Source organism: Saxophila tyrrhenica (genome assembly GCF_035928015.1).
Source record: "Saxophila tyrrhenica strain CCFEE 5935 chromosome Unknown scaffold_7, whole genome shotgun sequence".
Classification (NCBI taxonomy): Eukaryota; Fungi; Ascomycota; class Dothideomycetes; order Mycosphaerellales; family Extremaceae; genus Saxophila; species Saxophila tyrrhenica.
This window is the reverse complement of record NW_027041739.1, coordinates 1,382,096-1,401,356: the sequence shown is the minus strand read 5'-3', so window position 1 is coordinate 1,401,356 and position 19,261 is coordinate 1,382,096. Positions and strand designations below refer to the sequence as shown.

General features: G+C 55.7%; 8 protein-coding genes across 8 annotated transcripts; 4 read left to right on the top strand and 4 right to left on the bottom strand.

The window, feature by feature from the left end:
- Positions 1–9: 9 nt before the first annotated feature.
- LTR77_005282 (uncharacterized protein) lies at positions 10–2,688 on the bottom strand (the record flags this gene model as incomplete). Its single annotated transcript, XM_064802529.1, has 1 exon — positions 10–2,688. One exon carries the CDS (start codon positions 2,686–2,688, stop codon positions 10–12), a length of 2,679 nt encoding a protein of 892 aa, XP_064659890.1.
- Positions 2,689–3,052: 364 nt separating this feature from the next.
- Positions 3,053–3,895, bottom strand: LTR77_005281 (uncharacterized protein; the record flags this gene model as incomplete). Its single annotated transcript, XM_064802528.1, has 2 exons — positions 3,053–3,771; positions 3,826–3,895. 2 exons carry the CDS (start codon positions 3,893–3,895, stop codon positions 3,053–3,055), a joined length of 789 nt encoding a protein of 262 aa, XP_064659889.1.
- Positions 3,896–4,513: 618 nt separating this feature from the next.
- On the bottom strand, positions 4,514–6,356 carry LTR77_005280 (uncharacterized protein; the record flags this gene model as incomplete). The annotated part of the gene is made up of 5 exons (XM_064802527.1): positions 4,514–4,677; positions 4,732–4,860; positions 4,916–5,323; positions 5,389–5,639; positions 5,695–6,356. The coding sequence occupies 5 exons, from the start codon at positions 6,354–6,356 to the stop codon at positions 4,514–4,516; spliced, it is 1,614 nt and encodes a 537-aa protein (XP_064659888.1).
- A 1,708-nt stretch (positions 6,357–8,064) lies between these two features.
- Positions 8,065–8,706, top strand: LTR77_005279 (uncharacterized protein; the record flags this gene model as incomplete). Its single annotated transcript, XM_064802526.1, has 1 exon — positions 8,065–8,706. The coding sequence occupies one exon, from the start codon at positions 8,065–8,067 to the stop codon at positions 8,704–8,706; it is 642 nt and encodes a 213-aa protein (XP_064659887.1).
- Positions 8,707–9,747: 1,041 nt separating this feature from the next.
- PDC1 (Pyruvate decarboxylase 1) lies at positions 9,748–11,723 on the top strand (the record flags this gene model as incomplete). The annotated part of the gene is made up of 6 exons (XM_064802525.1): positions 9,748–9,829; positions 9,882–10,106; positions 10,171–10,727; positions 10,782–11,030; positions 11,113–11,370; positions 11,406–11,723. 6 exons carry the CDS (start codon positions 9,748–9,750, stop codon positions 11,721–11,723), a joined length of 1,689 nt encoding a protein of 562 aa, XP_064659886.1.
- A 537-nt stretch (positions 11,724–12,260) lies between these two features.
- LTR77_005277 (uncharacterized protein) lies at positions 12,261–13,512 on the top strand (the record flags this gene model as incomplete). The annotated part of the gene is made up of 3 exons (XM_064802524.1): positions 12,261–12,705; positions 12,777–13,272; positions 13,332–13,512. 3 exons carry the CDS (start codon positions 12,261–12,263, stop codon positions 13,510–13,512), a joined length of 1,122 nt encoding a protein of 373 aa, XP_064659885.1.
- A 327-nt stretch (positions 13,513–13,839) lies between these two features.
- RSR1 (Ras- protein rsr1) lies at positions 13,840–14,423 on the bottom strand (the record flags this gene model as incomplete). The annotated part of the gene is made up of 2 exons (XM_064802523.1): positions 13,840–13,885; positions 13,957–14,423. The coding sequence occupies 2 exons, from the start codon at positions 14,421–14,423 to the stop codon at positions 13,840–13,842; spliced, it is 513 nt and encodes a 170-aa protein (XP_064659884.1).
- Positions 14,424–16,402: 1,979 nt separating this feature from the next.
- Positions 16,403–19,186, top strand: LTR77_005275 (uncharacterized protein; the record flags this gene model as incomplete). The annotated part of the gene is made up of 1 exon (XM_064802522.1): positions 16,403–19,186. The coding sequence occupies one exon, from the start codon at positions 16,403–16,405 to the stop codon at positions 19,184–19,186; it is 2,784 nt and encodes a 927-aa protein (XP_064659883.1).
- Positions 19,187–19,261: the final 75 nt, after the last annotated feature.

Sequence of the window (19,261 nt, the reverse complement as noted above, 5' to 3'; positions counted from 1 at the left end):
TTGAACCCCCTAATCCTCCGTCAGATCCCCATACTCCCACATCCCCCTCCTCGCCTCCTTCGCCGCCCCCTCCTTCTCCCGCAGCCCTTTCAGCACATCCGTCGCCCCTCTCTCCCACGCCTTCAACTTCCGCGGCACCATCGCCAGACCCTCGCTCACGACCTCCGCGTTCAGGCTCTGGTCCAGACTGGCCGCTTGCTGCGGGTCCATCAACGTGACGTACAGCAACCCGTTATCCTTCGAGTCGGTGAAATCGATGTTGGCGACTAGCGACCGATCGAGGACGACTTCGTTGATGAAGGCGACAGCGTCGGCGAGGTATTCGGTTGATGTCGGGAATTGGAGGAATGAAAGCACCGCATCGACAGCTTGTGGCTTCAGTTTCTGCGTGCCGAAGCGGCTCTGATCCAGTGGACGAAGGGAGCTCCAAGGTTGAGTCTCCGAGTTGCCGTAGTCAATGTACACGAGCTCCGCCTTCTTGTTCTCCCGGTCGTTGCGGCGGACGCGAGCGCGGTACCAGACGCCGTCTTCAGAGAACTTTGCGGAGACGATGTCGCCGGCTTTGGGTGGTGAAGGGAGGGGCTGGTTGTTCGAGGGCGAGATGTGGAAGGAAGCAAAGTCCTTCATCAGTGAGCCCAGGTTGGAAGTGCCACCTCCAAGCATCTGCAGCTTCAGGCGAGCGTTTGTCGGGTCAACAAAAGTGACAGTAACGTCCTTGTAGTTCCTCTCGCGCGGCTTCGCCTCAGCATCCCCGTTAACACCATCGGCACCATTTGTTGCAGTGTCAGCTAGCTCCTCGCCATCTTCTTCTGCATCTTGTGATGGGTCCCAGTCTTGCCACATATTCTTCCTCCCCTCTTTGGCCTTCTGCTCTGCCTGGAACAGCTCATTGGCATTGCCGCTCTTCTCCGCCGAGTATGCGTGCACACTTGCGAGGCCTTCTTCAACCAACACTTTGGCAAAGCTCTCGCGGTTGACGTAGAGCGTCCCAATGAATCCACCAGTCTTGTCGGTATCCTCTACGTCAATCTCCACATCCCGTTGCATGCACCTGCGCACTGCAAAGTCGTGCGCTTCCTGGCCAAAAGGTTCTGCAGCATCATTCGGACCACGAGCTGAACGAGGAGCACGGATCCCACCGAGGACGAATGTGAGTTTGGCATTTTCCCTGGGTACCAGCACAGTGAAACGGGAGCCAGATTTGACGAAGTCCACAATTGCAGGCACCCGCTTCTGGTTCCGCAGGAGTGTCAGTTGTCGCTTCGCTTTCTCGAGTGACTCGCTGTAGTCGACGTAATTCAGTGGCTTGGGTGCTTTCTGGTTCCACATGCCCTTTCCGTCCTTCTGAGCAGCTTCTTCGGCCGCGAGCAACTCGTCATAGAGTGGGCTGCGGTCTTGGTCGTCCATTCGGTGCCGGATTACCGATGCGTAGCCGTTCTCAACAAGCATGAGAGCGACATTCTTGTTGTTCTGGGATACCGTAGCCATCTCGCGCTCATCGTAGCCCTCGGTAGCTGGCCGCTTGCCATCGATGGTGACTTTGACATGCTTGCCGATCAGTCGCTTCCGCAGGAACTCTTTTGCTTCGGCGCTGAATGGTGATTGTTTCGGGTCGCTTGGCTTGGGTTGCCGTACGCTGCTGAGGTTTATCCGCCTCTCTGTGCCAGCCTTGTTACGAATGAATAGCGTGTCAGCGGAGAAGACTCGGCTGACGGTTGCTTCACTCTCGCTACCGCCACCTGCACGTGGCGTCACATGGCTCTTGAATACGCCTTTCTGCTGCTCCTTTGCTTGACGTTCTGCTTGCCGTAGCTTGCCCATCTCACCACCCAGCCAGGTGGAATGATGGTCGACGCACCGCGCATAGCCTTCCTTGAGCAGGAACTCGGCAATGTTGCCAACAGGGTGTCTCACTTCACCAACAAGCAGATTGTTTGGTGAGACGCCGAGTACCCGCACCTGCACGCCTCGTTGTAATAATCTCTCTTCCACAAATGCCTGCGCTTCGTTTCCGTAGGGTTCGGCTGCTTGAGAGGAGCCGTCGCTTGGGTTTGTTCTTGCCGTCGAAGGCGCTTTCAGACCTGCAACCAGGACTGTGGTCTGTACATGCTGTGTTGGCGAAACCAAGAGTCGGCATATCAGGCGGTCACCGCTGAGCACACGTTCCACAATGGCGTCGACTGCTTGGCTCTTGTGCTCCTCCACGAATGCCTTGGGATCCGGCAGCTCGCGCAAGTTGTCTATAGACTTCGGCTTCGAGCTCCACACGCCCTTCTCATCGGCTTTCGCATGCGCCTCCAAAGCCTGCAGTCGCTCCAGCAGCTCGGCGGCCGCAGGTGACTCGGCCTTGCGCTCAGCATCGTCTCTTAGCTTTGCCCAGCCTTCCTGCACAATGAGGTCTGGCAGAGTCTGTCCGCCTTGCAGCATGACAGTGCCATATTCGCGTGAAGAGCCACCGACCTTCTGTGGGATTGAGTATAGGACTTTGAAGTGTATGACCTTGCCCACGCACAGCTTGCGGATGAAGTCTCGTGACTCGAAGGAGCAGGGCTCGTCTTGCTGGAGTCGGGGAGCGTTGATGAAGGCGAGGCTGAGCGTACGTTCTTGCTTGGCCTTGTTCTGCAGGATGAGCGTGTCGCCGGACAGGACGGACTTCACCTTGCCCTCTTGAGCTTGTGGGGATGCCATGTTGGTCGTGAGTTGTGTGCGAGTTGGGGAGAAGTGGGAGTTGGTATGCTCGCTCGTGGATGCTGTCGGAGGTATGGACACGTGTTCGTAGAAGTGCTATGCCGAGTGGAATTGTGCTTTGAAGTTGTCCGAAAGCTCGTGTGCTCGTCGAGACTTTCCAGAAAATCAACACGACTGTGGGGTTGCACAGCTCAAGCAGGAAGGACCCTGAAATACCTTAGGCACATGCGCTCTCTCCTTAAACGTGATCCTTTACATTCACTTACTACATCGACTCGCAAAGTATACAGTGTTCGCTGGCTTGCTTCGGTATGGAGGATGGAGTTTCAAAGAGACGAATGTAGTTCTAGAGCTACTCCCGCCTCTAGACAAGCAATGACCCTCCTGAAGTACTAATCATTGCGCCCGTGATATTCCTATCCTTCAACACATACAAATAACTCTCAGCAATATCCTCCGGCCCGGGCACCTTCCCAGTCGGCATCTTCTCCCCATGGCTCTTGAGGAAAGCTTCCTTCTGGTCGTCCGAGAAGCCCGAGTTCAGCCACAACTCTGTGTTGACGGCACCGGGCGAGACGAGGTTGACGCGGATCGGCTTCAGATCCAGCGCCAGCTGCCTCGTCATGCCCTGTAGACCGGTGGCATAAGAGCCGATGACGCTCCAGTTCGGGATCGGCCTCTCAGAGACGGCGCCAGTGGTAAGCGTGATGCTGCTGTTCGGGCCACCAGAAAGGTACTTGGGAGCGTGCTTGGCGAGCATCAGCGGCGAGAAGAACCGCACCATGCCGGCCTGCTTGATCTTCTCCATGTCAACGTTCGCCAGCTCCATAGAAGCGAGAGCATCGCCGGCCGTGTGGACGATGTGGTCGACCTTGCCAACCTTCTCGAGGAGAGAGGTGATGTTGGATTCGAGGGTTGCTTCGTCACCCAAGTTGCAAGACTGACCAGCAATGCGTGATTTGGCCGATGGGTAAGACTTGGTCAGCCTGTCGACCGTGGATTCGGCCTTCTTGGGGTTGGAGGCAGAGATGGTGACATGGCAGCCGTTCTCAATGAGGGCTTCTGCTACCGCGTATCCAATGCCTGCGGAACATCAGCATCGAGACAAGCTAGACATATCAAAGGTATGTTACTGACCCGATGAACCTCCGATCACCAAGACTTTGGCGTCCTTAAGCTTCTGAGTGTACTTGACTTGATCGGCCATGGTGTGGCTCTTTTGTGTCCGCTCGGCTTTCCGTATTGAGGGTTGCTGTTTGTATTGCTCGAGATACAGGTATTGTTCGTGAACGTTTCTTTATACTTCTTCTCTTTGGGTACAGAAGATGATACTTACACTTCTCAACGGACTTTGCCCGGAGATTGTAACGATGACGACAGGCTTTGCATCTGCCGTCGCTCAGAACCAGCATACTTCAACTTTACCATTGTCCAGCATGCTTACACGGGTGCACTCAAAAGAATACGACACAAGGCAATCTACTAACCTCATTGAACCAAAAAGGAAAAGTCCTCGGCGATACTGGTGCGTGAGACGAAGAGAAAGAACAACACTAAACCTGAAAGAACCTGACAGGTCCAGTGGGCAGTGGCCTCTGTAGCCTCACAAGGCTCAGCATACCGCTATCCGCGCATCGAACATGGCATTGCGGCTCCAGAACTACGTCAGCAACTGATACGAATTAGTGATCCTGGGGAGTTGCTCTCTGTACGCGGGCTCAGACCCCAGAAGCAAGGAGCGGAGCGCAAAATCCACCCGCAAGCCGATATCCAACTCGCCAATGGATTACAAATCGCAGCTCGCCCAACCCCTCGCAACAATGCTTCAGCCCGACAGAGGCGTGAAAATGAGATCGACTTGTCCCAACCCAGTGGTGAAGTGGTCTCGAGACTTGTACAGCAACCGATGTCCATCCTCGCCCGGAGCCAAGGATACGTCAAAGTTGAGCAGGAGCTGAGCCGTGAGCGTGCGCATCTCCATGTAAGCCACTGATAACTGTTAGTGAAATGGCGGCCGCCCCTGAGCATAGCGATATCGCTTACAGTTCTTGCCAATGCAGCCCTCGGAACCGAGAGAAAAAGGAGCGAAAGCGTTCTTGTGCTTGATCATCTCGGGCTTTGAGAACCATCGTTCGGGAACAAAGTCCAATGCGCGCTCATAGTTGTCCTCGTCTGAATGGAGCGTCAGTCTGATGACATTTGCCATGACAGCAACAGGAGTACGTACCTCTACCAATGACATACTGCGGCATCCAGAACTGTGTCCCTTCAGGCAGAACCACTTCTCCCACCGTCGCTCCGCCTTTCGGAACCAGCCTCTCAACACCCGAAGGAACTGGGGGATGCAGTCGCAGCGACTCATTGAGGGCGCCGTTCAGTCGTGGAGCATTCTTAATGTCCACGTCAGACCAGTCCTTACTCGAGGTTAGTGGCTTCAACTCATCGCGAAGCTTCTTGATCTCCTCCGGCTTGTTCGCAAGATGGTAGAATAGGAAGGTCATTGTGGCAGCGGTGGTGTCGCTTCCAGCAACGATGATCAGGCGGCTGTCGCCTTGGAACATCGGGTCGTCGGCTGGGTTGTTGTAGCCAGTGTTGAGGCTGCCGTAGCCTTTGAGGAGCCAGCCTGTGATGTCGCCTGCGGATTGATCACTGTTAGCAAGGCTCGTCTTGATTATCCACTAGCGTGAAAAGATCACTCACCACCCTCAACCTTGTTGTTAACACGCCACTCCAGCTCGTCACGGCAGAATTTCAAGAACTTGAACAGCCCTCCAGCGGCAAAGGGAATGGCGAGCAGGACCCGGAACAACCAAACCGGCATACGCTCAGGGACCGCCTCCATGCCTTCATTGAGGAGAATGAGCGCCCAGTGCAACTCTCCGGTGTCCATCATCTTGTAATCCTTTCCGAAGGCCAGCTGGCCCATGACATCGAAGGAGTATAGGTTGAACCTTAGCTACATTAGCGAAGAGCTGGAGATGGCGGCGTTTTGAAAGCTGAAGATACCATTTGCTCGCATTGACAGTACCGCCACCAAACTGCCGCAGTCGCTCGACGAGCTTATCATTGTACGACTTTACTTTGGTCTCGTACTCCCTCAGTGCCTTGTCGCTAAACGCAGGAGCCCAGATCCGCCGTCTACGGTCATGAATGGCCTTGTCGCGAACGGTGTGCATGCTGTCGAAAGGTTTGCTGCCGTCATACCATTCTGCCTTCGCCCAGACATGCTTCCCAAACGCCGCATCGTACACATCCGGATCCGAGATGGAGAGGACATTGGGCCCGACCCTGACGTACTTGCCGTACTTCTTGTGCAGAGCCTCGTTCTTGAGGTACAGATCCATGTTTTTGGTGTGCATCGCCATCCACATCTGCGTAATCCGTCCCTGCCATGGTCCGGGGAACTTGTTGAGAGGGTTGAGGAAGATGCGATAGACCAGGAGACTTGCAAAGGCTCCAAAAAAGAAGCTGCCGAAGGTAGCTGATGTCGTTGTGATGGCGGCGGAGAGTGGCCAGTTTGAGAGCTTTGTCAGGGCAACGATGCTGCCAACAAGGGAGACAGAGAACAGTTGGATGTAGGTAGGAGCCCACATGTGGTGTTCTCCTCTGTGGAAATACAACACATGGCTCAAGACGCCAGCTGCGCCTGCAGCGAGGTAGACCGCCATTCGCGATGGTGTTCTCTTGAGATGGCTTTGGAGGACAACGGGAGGTCGGATAGTAATAGATTCTACAGCGTGTCGTAAGGAGCGAAACAGACGTCTTTATTACCGGCACGACCTGGAATCAGCAACGAATCCACGAAGCTTGCGTTCAGGCAAATGGAATTGAGTTCTTTCTCGTTGCGCCCTTGAAAGTCATGCTGGCCCCGGCGCCCGGTTGCGCAACGTACGACTTCTCGCGTTGCTGCTCGCTCGCTTGCTATGTTCTTTGCTCCAGGATCAAAGCGTGGGTGCAACTGATTGGTGGTCGCATGTAGAAACACGCAGCTGGCCGGGGTGGGAGTCCCTTGGTGATGGGGGCCTGGAACAGTCACTGAGCAGCGAATACGAAGCTCGTTGTGCCGATGCTGACTGATGGGAGGATGTGCCGCGGATCACGTTGATCTATCTTTGGCATCGCAGCTGAGCAAGACAACGTCGTCTTCTTCCACACCTCGTCGACACGGCATACGTACCGCAGGCCTGCTCCGAGGACGGGTGAGACAAGGCATTCGCTCACTTCGTCTGACGGTCTGCTCCTTCTGGTGTGCTTTGTCCGAGCCCGGCCCTCATCGTGACACTGGAAGACAGGACGGCCGAATGCTCAGCAGCACAACGACCATTCGAGCATTCAGAGTACGCAGACTCTCCAGAGCCATGGCCCCGGGTTGATGATGGCGCCATGACCAGTCCCAGCGTCGTGGTGAATGGCCATCCACGGTGTCGGGTCGCCAGGCTTGGGTGCGCGTCAACCTCCACGGTTCAACGTGCAGATTGTGATGAGTAGCGAAGCCTCGTCTCTGCTCCGCACAAGGCTGCAGATGTTCAGCGTATTCGCGGTGGCAACCTGGAAAGCTTATCGAAGCTATGACTGGCTTTGGCTTGGAAGCAAGTATATGGGCAAGAAGACCGCAGAGTGGATGTCTTGTACAGGTCTTTCGTGGTGGGATCCCGCAGCGACAGCATGCCGGCACCACACCACCACTCCAGCCTCACGGTACTGCTGAGACACTTTGTGCTCCAAAATACGTCTCCTGTCGCACAGCGGAAACACGAATGTTTGTGGACGCACGGCAGCGCCTCGGAACGAAGCATACTGGGCATTCAGCACGATCACGAGACTCCTTCATGCGAGAAGAGGAATTCCTATGAGTGGACGGCATTCCTCTGACTTGAACTCATCAACCTGTGACTACCCACTCTGGAGGCGAGGCTCGAGGTCTCTTCACCATCGCCACGGCTTCTCCATTCTACCATCACATAGCACAGGGTAGAGGTGGACTGCAGTCGCTCTCGAGCCAAACTTGAAAGTCTGTTCTAGCACCACTGGGTATACCACGTCAGTCCCGAGCTGCTGGACCATCGGAAGGTTGCCGTCGAAAGCAGAGTGTGGCAACATGGCTTGTCCTCCAAGACGAGCTTCATGCGTCCAGCCGACGTCTTGCGGGTGTTCACCCCTGTCGGTGCATGGTAGGCTATCAACGATCGTTGGATTGTCTCTATAAGTATCCACCTTATGAGACCTCGCTTTCTGCATACCAAAGCTCCCACTTTGGACCCCTCCCCCTGCCATTCACTCTCCGACCACTGTGTTCTCATTTCTTCTCTGAAGAATCGTCACCAGTCTCATCTTTATTCTTGACACCGGTGGGCCAAGCCGAGATCGCAGTCCAACATGCAGACGAGACCACCAACACACATCGCCACTGTGCCAGGACTCAGGCGATTCCTGACCGTCCTTCAAACCGACATCGACGCTAGAACCGCCACAGGCTCGATGCCATGGATGTTCATCAAGCTCGCGATGCAGGCCAGGGAACCAAACCAAGACAGCGACACCGACGAGTCGAGTGAGCGAAACGCCATCAAATCGTTGGATGTTTACGTTCTGCCTCGCAAACAACGCTGCACGATCGATCTGTCAGCCTTGGGTCCCGCCGCACTCATCGACGCCACTTCGAGTTCAGGCGGGTTGACATTCAAATCCGCACTGGAATCCAGGGATATCGCCAAGGTCGTTCTAAAACGCGCCCAGCAAGCCTCTGCCTTACTGCGCGATCAATTCGGGATCCTGCTCACCCACCTCGCACCGCTCGGCTTCCCATCCGATCGTCGCCCCGACGGGCCACTGCCACCCCTGAACGATCTTCTGGAGTACTTCCAACAAGAAGTGGTCGAGCTTGCGAACGGAGACCCGGACCACGATGAGACCGTGACTTTTCTACGGCGCAGCGTGGCCAGGGTGAGAGGGGGCGGGATGACGCTGGCGGAGCTTCAGCGTCTGTCTGTGGCACTGTCAGATATTCAGCAGTCCTGAAGGATGGGGAAAGGAATGTTTTCATAGGGGTGCTTTCGGATTCGGGGCTTGCAAAGGCCGCGATCGATTCTGGACCATTCTTCGAGCGTGTAGACAGTGCAATCGACTTCGAGACGACATGAACCTGGTGAAGCGGAGGTACACTTGGGTATGACAGTTAAGGACCGTCAAGCGTTGGTGGTTGGGGATGTACTGGTACTTATGTATACTACTTGTATGTATGTAGCCCACGACCACTCTTTCGGCTTTCATTGGACCGCGCTGTAGCATCCGCCTCCTTCGTTTCGACCTCACTCTCACCACTAGATCATCTTCTTCCCGAGAAAAGACGAAGCCGTATCGGCTGAAGCCCTCACCTCTAACCCGGTAAACGCGGCTCTGGCGGCGTTTTTCGACGGCTTCCGCAAGGTACGGCCGTGATCCCTCAACTCGGCTCATGCAATTTTCCTAGATCGTAGTAGAACCGCAGCAACAACTCAGCAGTCCAGCACGCTCACCAGCAGGAAGAAGCGGCGACAGCGGTCCAATTTTTCGGTCAAAGGTAGCACTAATGCATAGTCAGCCTGCATCTCTCCAACCAGTGACGTCTGATCCTTGGGTTCAAGCTGCATGACAAAGCGGTGCTTGAGCTGAAAGCAGCAGCTACAACACGTACTACAGCTGGTTGGGTGGAGACGGCTATACCAGAGACATGGGTCGGCCACCCGCGGCTCTGATGTATCCAACGCCGATGGGAAAGATCAATGGAAACATTGTGGGCGGTGGCATTGAGCGATGGCGGCATGGCTTGCGTACGATGGGAAGGGTGAGGGAGAGAGACTGCTGAGTATAATAAGAGGCTTCGGACGGCCATGGAATGCACAGCGTGCATCAATCCCACTTCGGCCTTCCGGTGTATGAAAAGTGTCAAGAGAAGCCTCTCCTTGAACGCAGCAGTATCCGGATTTCAATCCCACCTCATTGTTGCTGGAGCAGACAGGAAGTCAGTAATAGACCACTTTCACCCCTTCACTCCACGAAAACCTCATCCACAACTCCACCATGCCCGAGATCAAAATCGGAAACTACCTCTTCACCCGCCTCAAACAACTCGGCGTCTCAACCGTCTTCAGCGTCCCAGGAGGTCAGCCCCCATCCCCTCCCCCATGCCTCCCCCATCCACTGACCACTCGCAGACTACGAGCTCGCCCTTCTCGACCTGATAGGCGACTCGGGCGTCGAGTTCGCCGGCAACCCGAACGAGCTGATCGCCGCCTATGCCGCGGACGGCTACTCGCGTCTCAAGGGCGTTGGCGCTTGGGTCGACACCTATGGCCCCGGTGAGCTGAGCTCGTATTGTGGGCAGGCGGGCCAGTATACGGAGCTTGTGCCGGTGGCGCATGTGGTTGGGTACCCAGGGCGTGAGTACCACTTTCCTCGACAGGCGAGATGGTGATGGGTGGCGTGCTGATACGTTGGTAATAGGGGATGCAATGCGCGGCCACATGGTCATGCATCATACCCTCGGCACGAGCGAGTTCGACATGTTCGAGAAGATGGCCAGTCAAATCTCCGCGACCACCACCGTGCTGCTGAATCCCAAGACCACAGCTGCAGAGATCGATCGCTGCCTCACAACCATGCTGCAGGAGAGCCGACCGGTGTATATCGGTGTGCCGGTCGATATGTCGCATCTTACCTGCGATAGCTCGGGACTGGACAAGCCGATCCATGGTGAGCTGCCACCCAATGAGCCGGAGCTCGAGAAGGGGGTGGTAGGTGACTTGCGCATGCTGCTGGAGCAGAAGAAGTCGCCCATCTTCATTGTCGATGGCAATGCGTGTCGCAATTACGTGACGGAGGAGTGCGGGATGCTGGCGAAGCTGACCGGATTGCTGACCTTCACGACCAGTATGGGCAGGGGAGGTATTGATGAGGAGTTGCCGAACTTCGGTGGTGTGTGTTCAGGGCTTGGATCGTACAAGGAGGTTCGCGAGGCTGTTGAGGGTTCGGATGCGGTGTTCTGGATTGGAAACTTCCCGGTACTCCAATCTTTATTGGTTAAGACGAAGTAGTTGTATGCTGACATCGAGCAGAGCGACTTCAACACCGGTGAGTTCACGGAGAAGGTCGGGGTGGATGTGGCTGTCGACTTCCAACGTTTCTTTGTCAAGATCGGCGCCAAAAAGTTCTTGCTGAAGATGAAGTACCTGCTGCGAGCACTGATCAAGAGCCTAGAAGACAAACCATTAGCCAGGACGTCCACCGCCAAGGTCGATTGGGATCCTTACCCATTGGCCAACATTGAGAAGAGCCCAAAGTTGACCCAGGACTACCTTTGGGCGGTAAGCATCAACATCCCTTCCTCACAATTGCCGTCGTGATGCTAATGTATCGAACAGGCGGTCGGCAGGTTCATCAGACCAGGCGACTTCATCATCGGCGAGACCGGTACCTCCGCCATACGGCATCTCAGCCAGCAAGCTACCCACCACGGCATCAATGTTCAACCAGACGGTCTTCGGGTCGATCGGATACGCCACGGGTGCGATTGTTGGGGCTGCCAAAGCCATCAAGGAGAACAAAGCGTACAGGCGCTGCATCCTCGTCACTGGTGAGGGCAGTCTCCAGCTCACGGCGCAAGCGTTCGCGGATATGCTGAAGCTGGAGCTGAATCCTTATCGTGTAAGTGGCCCTTCCATCATCTAACCGAAAGACAGCTTTCTGACTGTATTTCCAGAATCATCCTCAACAGCGCGGCTACACCGTGGAACGCCATCCATGGCAAAGACGCCCCATACAACAAAGTCGGGGAGTGGGACTACTCGCTTCTGGCGAAGACCTTCGGTCCTGCCTTCCCATCCAAGTACTGGGGCCAGATCGATACATGCGAGGGACTGGAGGAGGTGTTCGCGGACAAGGAGTTCAATGAGGGGGAAATGTGTAGGGTGTTGGAATTGAAGCTGGGGTACTTGGATGCACCGGCGAATATTCTTGCGTTGGGGCCGGCGATTGATGGGTTTAATAGGAAGAAGTAGGGGGTGCAGGCGGTGATAGGAAGTGATAGATGTTCTCAGAAAAGGGGCTTGTTCATGTTTATACCTCCGAGTCTTACCGTGCGTGCCTTGACGGCACTCCTGCTGCTCTTGCCTCATGTCATGTCTGGCACATATGCCCATACGAGAATGGCAGCCATCCTGTGAAGCAGTTCGGTGAGACTTGACAATGGAGAAGATAAGAAGATGATGAGAAGAAGCTGACATGAGTCGCCTTCAAGTTCTGCTGGACCCTGAGCTAGCAACGTCACATCCAAGAAAGTGTTGAGAGCTCGTGTGAAGAGCCAGAAACAGAAGCGATTGGAAGAAACACGTTGATCCTTTTGCAGAAAGATACACTCTTCTCGTACCTCCAACCATCCCTCTCTCTTCCTGTCTCTATACCACACCATCCAGTTGTCTATACCATCCCTTCAACCGGTAAGTCTCTCACTTCCACCACATCCCTTGCCCATTGGCTCTCCCTCGACGCCGTGCTCTCACGTGTAACGCAAGCTTAAGCTGACACCAACAGCGACCATGTTCAAGCACAACCTCCTCCGCCAACTCTCGAGAGCCTCCACCACCGCCGCCCGCCCGCCTACCATCCAGCGCGTCTCCCCAACCACCGCAACCCGCGCCTTCACCACCTCCCCTTTCACCCTCGACAAGTCCTCCTCCGATCCGAACGACAATGGCGACTACGAGCACTACACCACCTCCGGCGAGCTCGGCGCCTTCGAACACGAGGGCCAGCACTCACGTACCGACAAGCGCATCCGCGTCGAGTACCCCGAAGAAGCCGATCTGCCGCGTCAGCATCCCGTGCAGGGACGGGGAGGATTTCACTTCAAGCGGACACTCGCGAGCTTCAGCTTGGAAGACCGCGTGGGTGTGGTGACGGGAGGTGCGAGAGGGTTGGGATTGGTGATGAGCCAGGCGTTGGTGGTGAGCGGTGCGGATGTTGCGATTGTTGATTTGAACAGTATGCTATCCTCCATCTTCTACCCCACTCTCTGGAGTTCCAAGAACAGAAACTAATGTATGATACTGCAGAGGAGGAAGCCGAACACCAAGCCGACATCCTCATGTCGACGTTCAAAAAAGAAAACCCAGGCGCCGACCGCATCCCCAAAGTCACCGCCCACTACGCCGACGTCTCCTCCCCGACCTCCGTCAACAGCGCCCTCGAAGAGATCCTCGGCGCCCACGGCAAAATCGACAACCTCGTCACCTCCGCCGGCTTCACGGAGAACTTCGACGCCATCGAGTACCCGCACGACCGCATGCAGAAGCTTTGGGGTGTGAATGTTGACGGCACTTATCTTTTTGCTACAGGCGTGGCGAAGCATCTCATGTCGCGCAATGCGCCGGGAAGCGTGGTGATGATTGGCAGCATGAGCGGTGCGATTGTCAACGTGCCGCAGCCGCAGGCGCCGTACAATGCGGCCAAAGCGGCGGTGAGGCACTTGGCGAGCTCGTTGGCGGTGGAGTGGGCGCATGCGGGGATTAGGGTCAACTGCATCTCGCCTGGGTATATGTTGACGGCTTTGTGAGTACTTGCTTTTCAGATCTGGGCGGTGTGAGGGCGTTTGCTGACGAAACGAACAGGACGAAGAAGATCCTCGACGACAACCCGGCGCTCGCGCAGAAGTGGACATCGCTCATCCCGCAGGGCAAGATGGGAAGGCCAGAGGATCTGATGGGCGCGGTCACGTTCTTGTGCAGTGACGCGAGCGGCTACGTGACGGGCGCCGACCTGCGGGTGGACGGTGGATACACTGTGACTTAAGAGCTTTAAGTAAAAGCGGAGTCGCGGAGTAAACCGCAAGAGCAAAGGAGACAAGCAGTGAAGGAAGGCGGAAGATCGAACGACCTAAGAGGAAGATCGTGTCTCAAGAGATAGATGCCCGCCAGTCGGTTGATATCGACCAGAATGTAACAATAGAGATTCAAGAGAACTGTGCCAAATGCCTGGTGTGCTCAATGTTCATCTGTAGCAAACACGCCGTGATCACCACAAAGTCCGGAGCTCATGGTAGGGTATGTTAGTGGACATGGTATATGCATTGTGATTACCATATGTACACGATAGTGTTCCGAGTTTCGTCCCGAGTCGTCAACTCTGCTCGCAATGGCTAGAAGCCTTCTTCCATTTCTCCCATCTATACCCAAGTTTTTAACCGCACCATACCAAACACCTACACCCCAACGCCAACGTCATAAAATCACACACCGACTCCTCCTCCCCCCATGACCACCACCACCTCTATAATCCTCCTCGTCATCCTCCTCATACCGCCTACGACTCCTACTCCTCTGCCTCTCCCTCTCCCTCCTCCGTCTCCTGCCCCCACCTCTATGGTCTCTCCCCCCACCACCACCGCCTTCCACTCTCGCGCGCGCAACATCCCGACGGATAATCTGCCGACACACATCCACAAACACCTCGGTCACATTCTGTCTCCTCCTGGCGCTGGTTTCGTAGTACGGCACATTCCCCCACGCCTGGCTGACCGCGAAAGCCCTGCTGCGGGAGACGCGGCGGTCGTCTTCGAGGTCCGATTTATTGCCGACCAGCACGATGGGCACGTTGGGGTCGTTTTTGACGTGCACGATTTGCTCCCGCAGCTCGGCGAGTTCTTGGAGGGAGGAGAGGGAGGTGATGGAGAAGACGAGGAGGAAGCCTTGGGCTTCACGCATGTAGAGTTCTCTGGTGATTCGAATTAGAGGCCGGGTGATTGAAGGGTAATGGTGGATTGGGCACTACCTCATGGAGACTGTGGAGTGTTAGCATGGAGTTTGGGCTAGATGGGATTGGATAACCCACTGAACTGCTCTGTCCCGGCTGTGTCCATGATCTCGAGCATGACATGGCGGCCCTGCTATTGTCAGTGGTGCTGAATTGCTCGCGAGCCATTGTACTCAAAGATTTCACGCACATCCACACTCATAGGCTTCCGATACGAGTCCTCAATGGTAGGATCGTAGCTCTCGATAAACACCCCCTGCACGAATTGTGCTTCACAGCATCAGCATTTCTGCGTCGTCTGCTGGTAGATAGCTCGAATCTCTCCTCATACCAGTAAGACAGCTCTTTCCCACGCCTCCGGATCCAATGACCGCTATGTGATATTCTCTGCGTTTCAAATCAGATCTTCATCCTCATATTAGAAGCCAATGGCATGTCCACACCTCTGGTATCCGGCGCGCGACATGACACGGGAGCCTGGCGTGGCCGATAGCGGCCGCACATTGACTGAGTGGGTTAAGTTGGGACCGGTGCAGAAGGCGATGCTGTGGCTTGGATATGCTGAAGACCCTCGTGCCTCTGAGCTGGGAGGTCTTCAGCTATAACGGTCCAGCGCCGGTGGGTTGGTGATATTCGGCAGAGGTAGGGATGAGATGATTTCGCGAAATAGGTCACACAAGCTCTTTTTGAAGTTTGGGTCAGTGGAGGAGTAGGTTTGAGGGAGGCGAGAAGAGTAGCTTTCAGTCGCGAAGGAGGTGTAGGAGTAGGATAGATAGGATGGAAAGTTTGAGGAACAATGGCTAGCCAACCTTGACAGATCTCAAGAAGTTGAGTTGACTGGAGGGAAATACGACAGACGATCCGCCTCCGGCGCCGTGGCCGTGGGAAGGGAGTGGAAATACTAGCTTCCTCATTGCCGGTCCGTCATGTCGCGCAGAGTACCGTAGTGTGTCGAGCTCCCGGCAATGGCTGCTGAAAGTCTGATGTCAGGGCGCCAGGGAATTTTGCTTTGGCCATGCACGTCTCGAGTTAGCCGAGCGGGACTACTGCTGCAGCATGCCTGTCCGCACGCGATGGATCTGCAGTAGAAGTGCAGTAGAAGCTCTGCCGGGCCCAATGGCCGTAATGCTCGCGCAGAGGCTACGCTGATTTGGCCGCTGTCGCCGGAAGTGTGCCGGGGGAGGAGGGTGGTCGACGATCGAGCTCAGTCATGCAGCACGCCGCCGCCAGTGACGGCAGCCTACTGGGGGGTGTTGAGCAGCTAATTTAGCAGTCTGCGGATGGGAGCGCTCCCCCGCCGCCGCCGGATCTCAAAGGCTGACCACCACCGGAGCCACTCCCTTGGGACTGCTAGGATAAATTGTGACGGCGATTGCCAGGTAAGTTGTCGGTGGAGATGGAGATAAACTCAATGGCATTGCCGACCATTGTACGACATGGGGCTGCGCTTTCACGTGAAATTCAGGTACCCAAGTCAGGACCTGCGTCGGTCGCATCGCATCCACTTGGGGTTATCGGTAGATGCTCCGAACGGCAGACGGTCGAGCTTGGAGGGGCAGCTTCATCACCTAGTTTCAGCAGATTCAGTGGATGTTCCTCGGCTCGTGCCTGCAGCGTCTTTGCGGCACCGGCTAGTGACGTCTCGGCTGCAGTGCGCTGCGATATGTTCCTGGCCCTGACGGAACTTGCCATACCGCTCTCGTCTCCACAGGCGGTACCTGTCGCTGTTGCATTGCCCGAAAAGGAGCATCGCAAGCAGGTTGACGTTGAAGGCGTGCAAGAAGAAACGAAACAAATAAGGCTGAATGAAGAGTGACGGTTCCTGACTCAGCATCGGCGAAACGTTCTTGCGGCTCAATCTGCACGTGCTTTTGGCATTGCCTAATTCACTTCAATCACATGAAAGCGACAGCGATGAAGTAGCGACAACATGATGCGGATCCCCTTGATCGCAGCGGCATGTCTCCTGCTCAAAACCACATCTGCAGTCTTCGCCGATGAGGCTTACAACGTAGACTACCACTACGCTTTACTGGGTCAGCCCCAACAGGACACCACATTCTTCCACCGGCCAAGCACCAACTCCAAGGCCTCGCTGCTGTACACTCTCTCAGAGAAGGGTGTAGTGGGGGCAGTAAATCCACGGGATGGTGAAATAGTATGGCGGCATGCACTCGCGCAGAATGTGACTGAGCGGAGCAATGGCTTTCTCCGAGCAGCAGATGGACAGGATGTGGTTGTCAGCGGCAGTGGAAGTCGGGTCGCGGCATGGACTGCGGCGGATGGACGGTTAGCATGGGATATGAATACAGATGGACCGGTGGAAGACGTGGAGATACTGGAGCTGAGCGATAAGCTGGCGAGTGCTGGGAACAAAGACGTACTGGTCCTTTCAAGCGGCGACAGTCCTGCTGTGCAGCGCATAGATGGAGCTTCAGGTACGAAGAGGTGGCAGTTCAAGGTGGAGGGCGGTGATCTGCCTTACCAAGTATCTGCCTCCTCCACGGAGGTCTTCGTGATCTTGCTTCACAAGACGATGTTGGGATACTATAAGATCCGGGTGGTGTCCTTAGACTCTGTCGATGGTCACAAGACCGATGAGTACACCCTCAGCTCTGACAGTGAGCTAGCCACCGCGGAAACTATCCTCTCTGTTGGCGCCAACTCCGCTTCACCGATCATTGCTTGGACAGATGCCGCCTACACCACCCTCAAGGTCAACATCATTGGAACGAAGAGCACTTCCTCCTTCAACATTGAGAAGCATGACGATAGAGCAGTGGAGAAGATCAGCATCCAGGCGCCATACCACACCAACTCGCTGGCCCACTTTCTAGTTCACTACGAGACCGCCAACTCGCACTGGGCGGATGTTTTCCATATCAATCTCAGCAAGAACAAGATCGAAAAAGCATACAGTCTGCCGAAGGTCGCAGGCAAAGGAGCCTTCTCGACAAGCGTATCGGACGCCAATGTCTACTTCACACGAATCACCGAAGACGAGATCACGACCACATCTTCTTCCTCTCATGGCATACTAGGCAGGTGGAAAGCTCAAGGCTTGGGCATCGATTCTGGGACCAGCGAAGTCATCACACCGACACACGCCGTATCTGAGCTCTCCATCAAGAATGATGCAGTCTCGGCCATCCGGACAGCCGTCTCACTCTCGACGGGCGACTGGATGCTACTTAGGGATGGCAGCCCTGTCTGGAACCGTCCGGAAGCACTCGCTGACATCTCCTCTGCGACCTTCGCTACCTCTTCTGCTATCGAAGAGCTCGAGCAAGAACTGGAAGTGGAAGCGCACAGCAATGCCGTGGCTGCATACGTGCACCGCATGAAGCGCCACATTGAGGAACTGAAATACCTGCCTCGCATGCTCATGTCTCTTCCTCAGCGGTTCATGCGTGGCTTCCTTGGGACGAGCAGCGAAGGTGGAATGGCCAAAGACGCCTTTGGCTTTCACCAGATACTCGCTTGTGCGACTGCTAGCGGGCGATTGATTGCCCTGGATGCTGGAAGTCCTGACCGAGTGCTCTGGAACCGACAAGCCACTACATTGCAAGCTGGGAAGACGTGGAGACCACAGCTCACGTCGCAAGCAGATGTATTAATCTTGCACCAAGGGCAAGGTGGACAGCAGCTTGCCTTCAACGCTACGAATGGACACTTGCTACTTGCTCCTCCACCTCGCGAAGCAGCGACGACTGGACCGAACGTCCAGTACACGATGACGGACGATGGCCTTGAAGCCAAGCGTCTTGACGTTGAAAACGCTGGCTCGCTCTGGCACTTCACCCCCAGCTCTCAAGACAGGATTCACAGCCTTGTTCCACGACCCGTAAATGACCCGGTCGCCAACATTGGTAAAGTGCTGGGTGACCGACGTGTCCTCTACAAGTACCTCAACCCCAATGTGGCCCTCTTGGCGACCACAAATGATGCCTCTAAAACCGCATCCGTGTATGTTCTTGACACCCTCTCCGGCGCCATCCTGCACTCCACCACACACACCTCCGTCGACCTCGCCGATCCCATCTCTTCAATCATGTCCGAGAACTGGTTCGCCTACACCCTCACCACCTCGGCCGACCCGCGGGGCCACCTTCTGATCGTCGGCGAGCTCTTCGAATCCCTCATCCCCAACGACCGCGGCAGCCTCCAATCGGCCGCCAACTTCTCCACCTTGGAAACCTCACCAGAACCCTTCGCTCTCACCGCAACCTACCAAATCCCCGAATCCGTCTCTAAACTCGCCGTCACCCGAACGAAACAGGGCATCACATCCCGCCACCTCCTCGCCTACACTCCCGCGTCCGACGGCATCGTCAGCATCCCCTACTCGATCCTCGACCCTCGACGCCCCGTCAACCGCGACCCGACGAAAGACGAACTGGCCGAAGGTCTCGTCCGCTACGCCCCCGTCATCGAGTTCGATCCGCGCTGGTACCTCAACCACGCTCGTTCAGTCATCGGTATCAACGAAGTCCTGACCAGCCCTGCGTTCATCGAGTCCACGAGTCTGGTGTTCGCGTACGGCCACGACATTTTCGGAACGCGAGTAGGGCCGAGCGGGAGTTTCGATGTGTTGGGGAGGGATTTCAACAAGTTCCAGATGTTGGCGACGGTGGTGGGGTTGGCGGCGGCAACGGTCGGGGTGGCGCCGTTGGTGATGCGGAAGGGTGTTGATGCGCGGTGGAGGTTTACTTGATGTACGGAGTCGGAATAGATGATGGGTTGAGGTGGAGATAGGATCTCTGATGGCGTGGTTGACGATGGCAGCTAC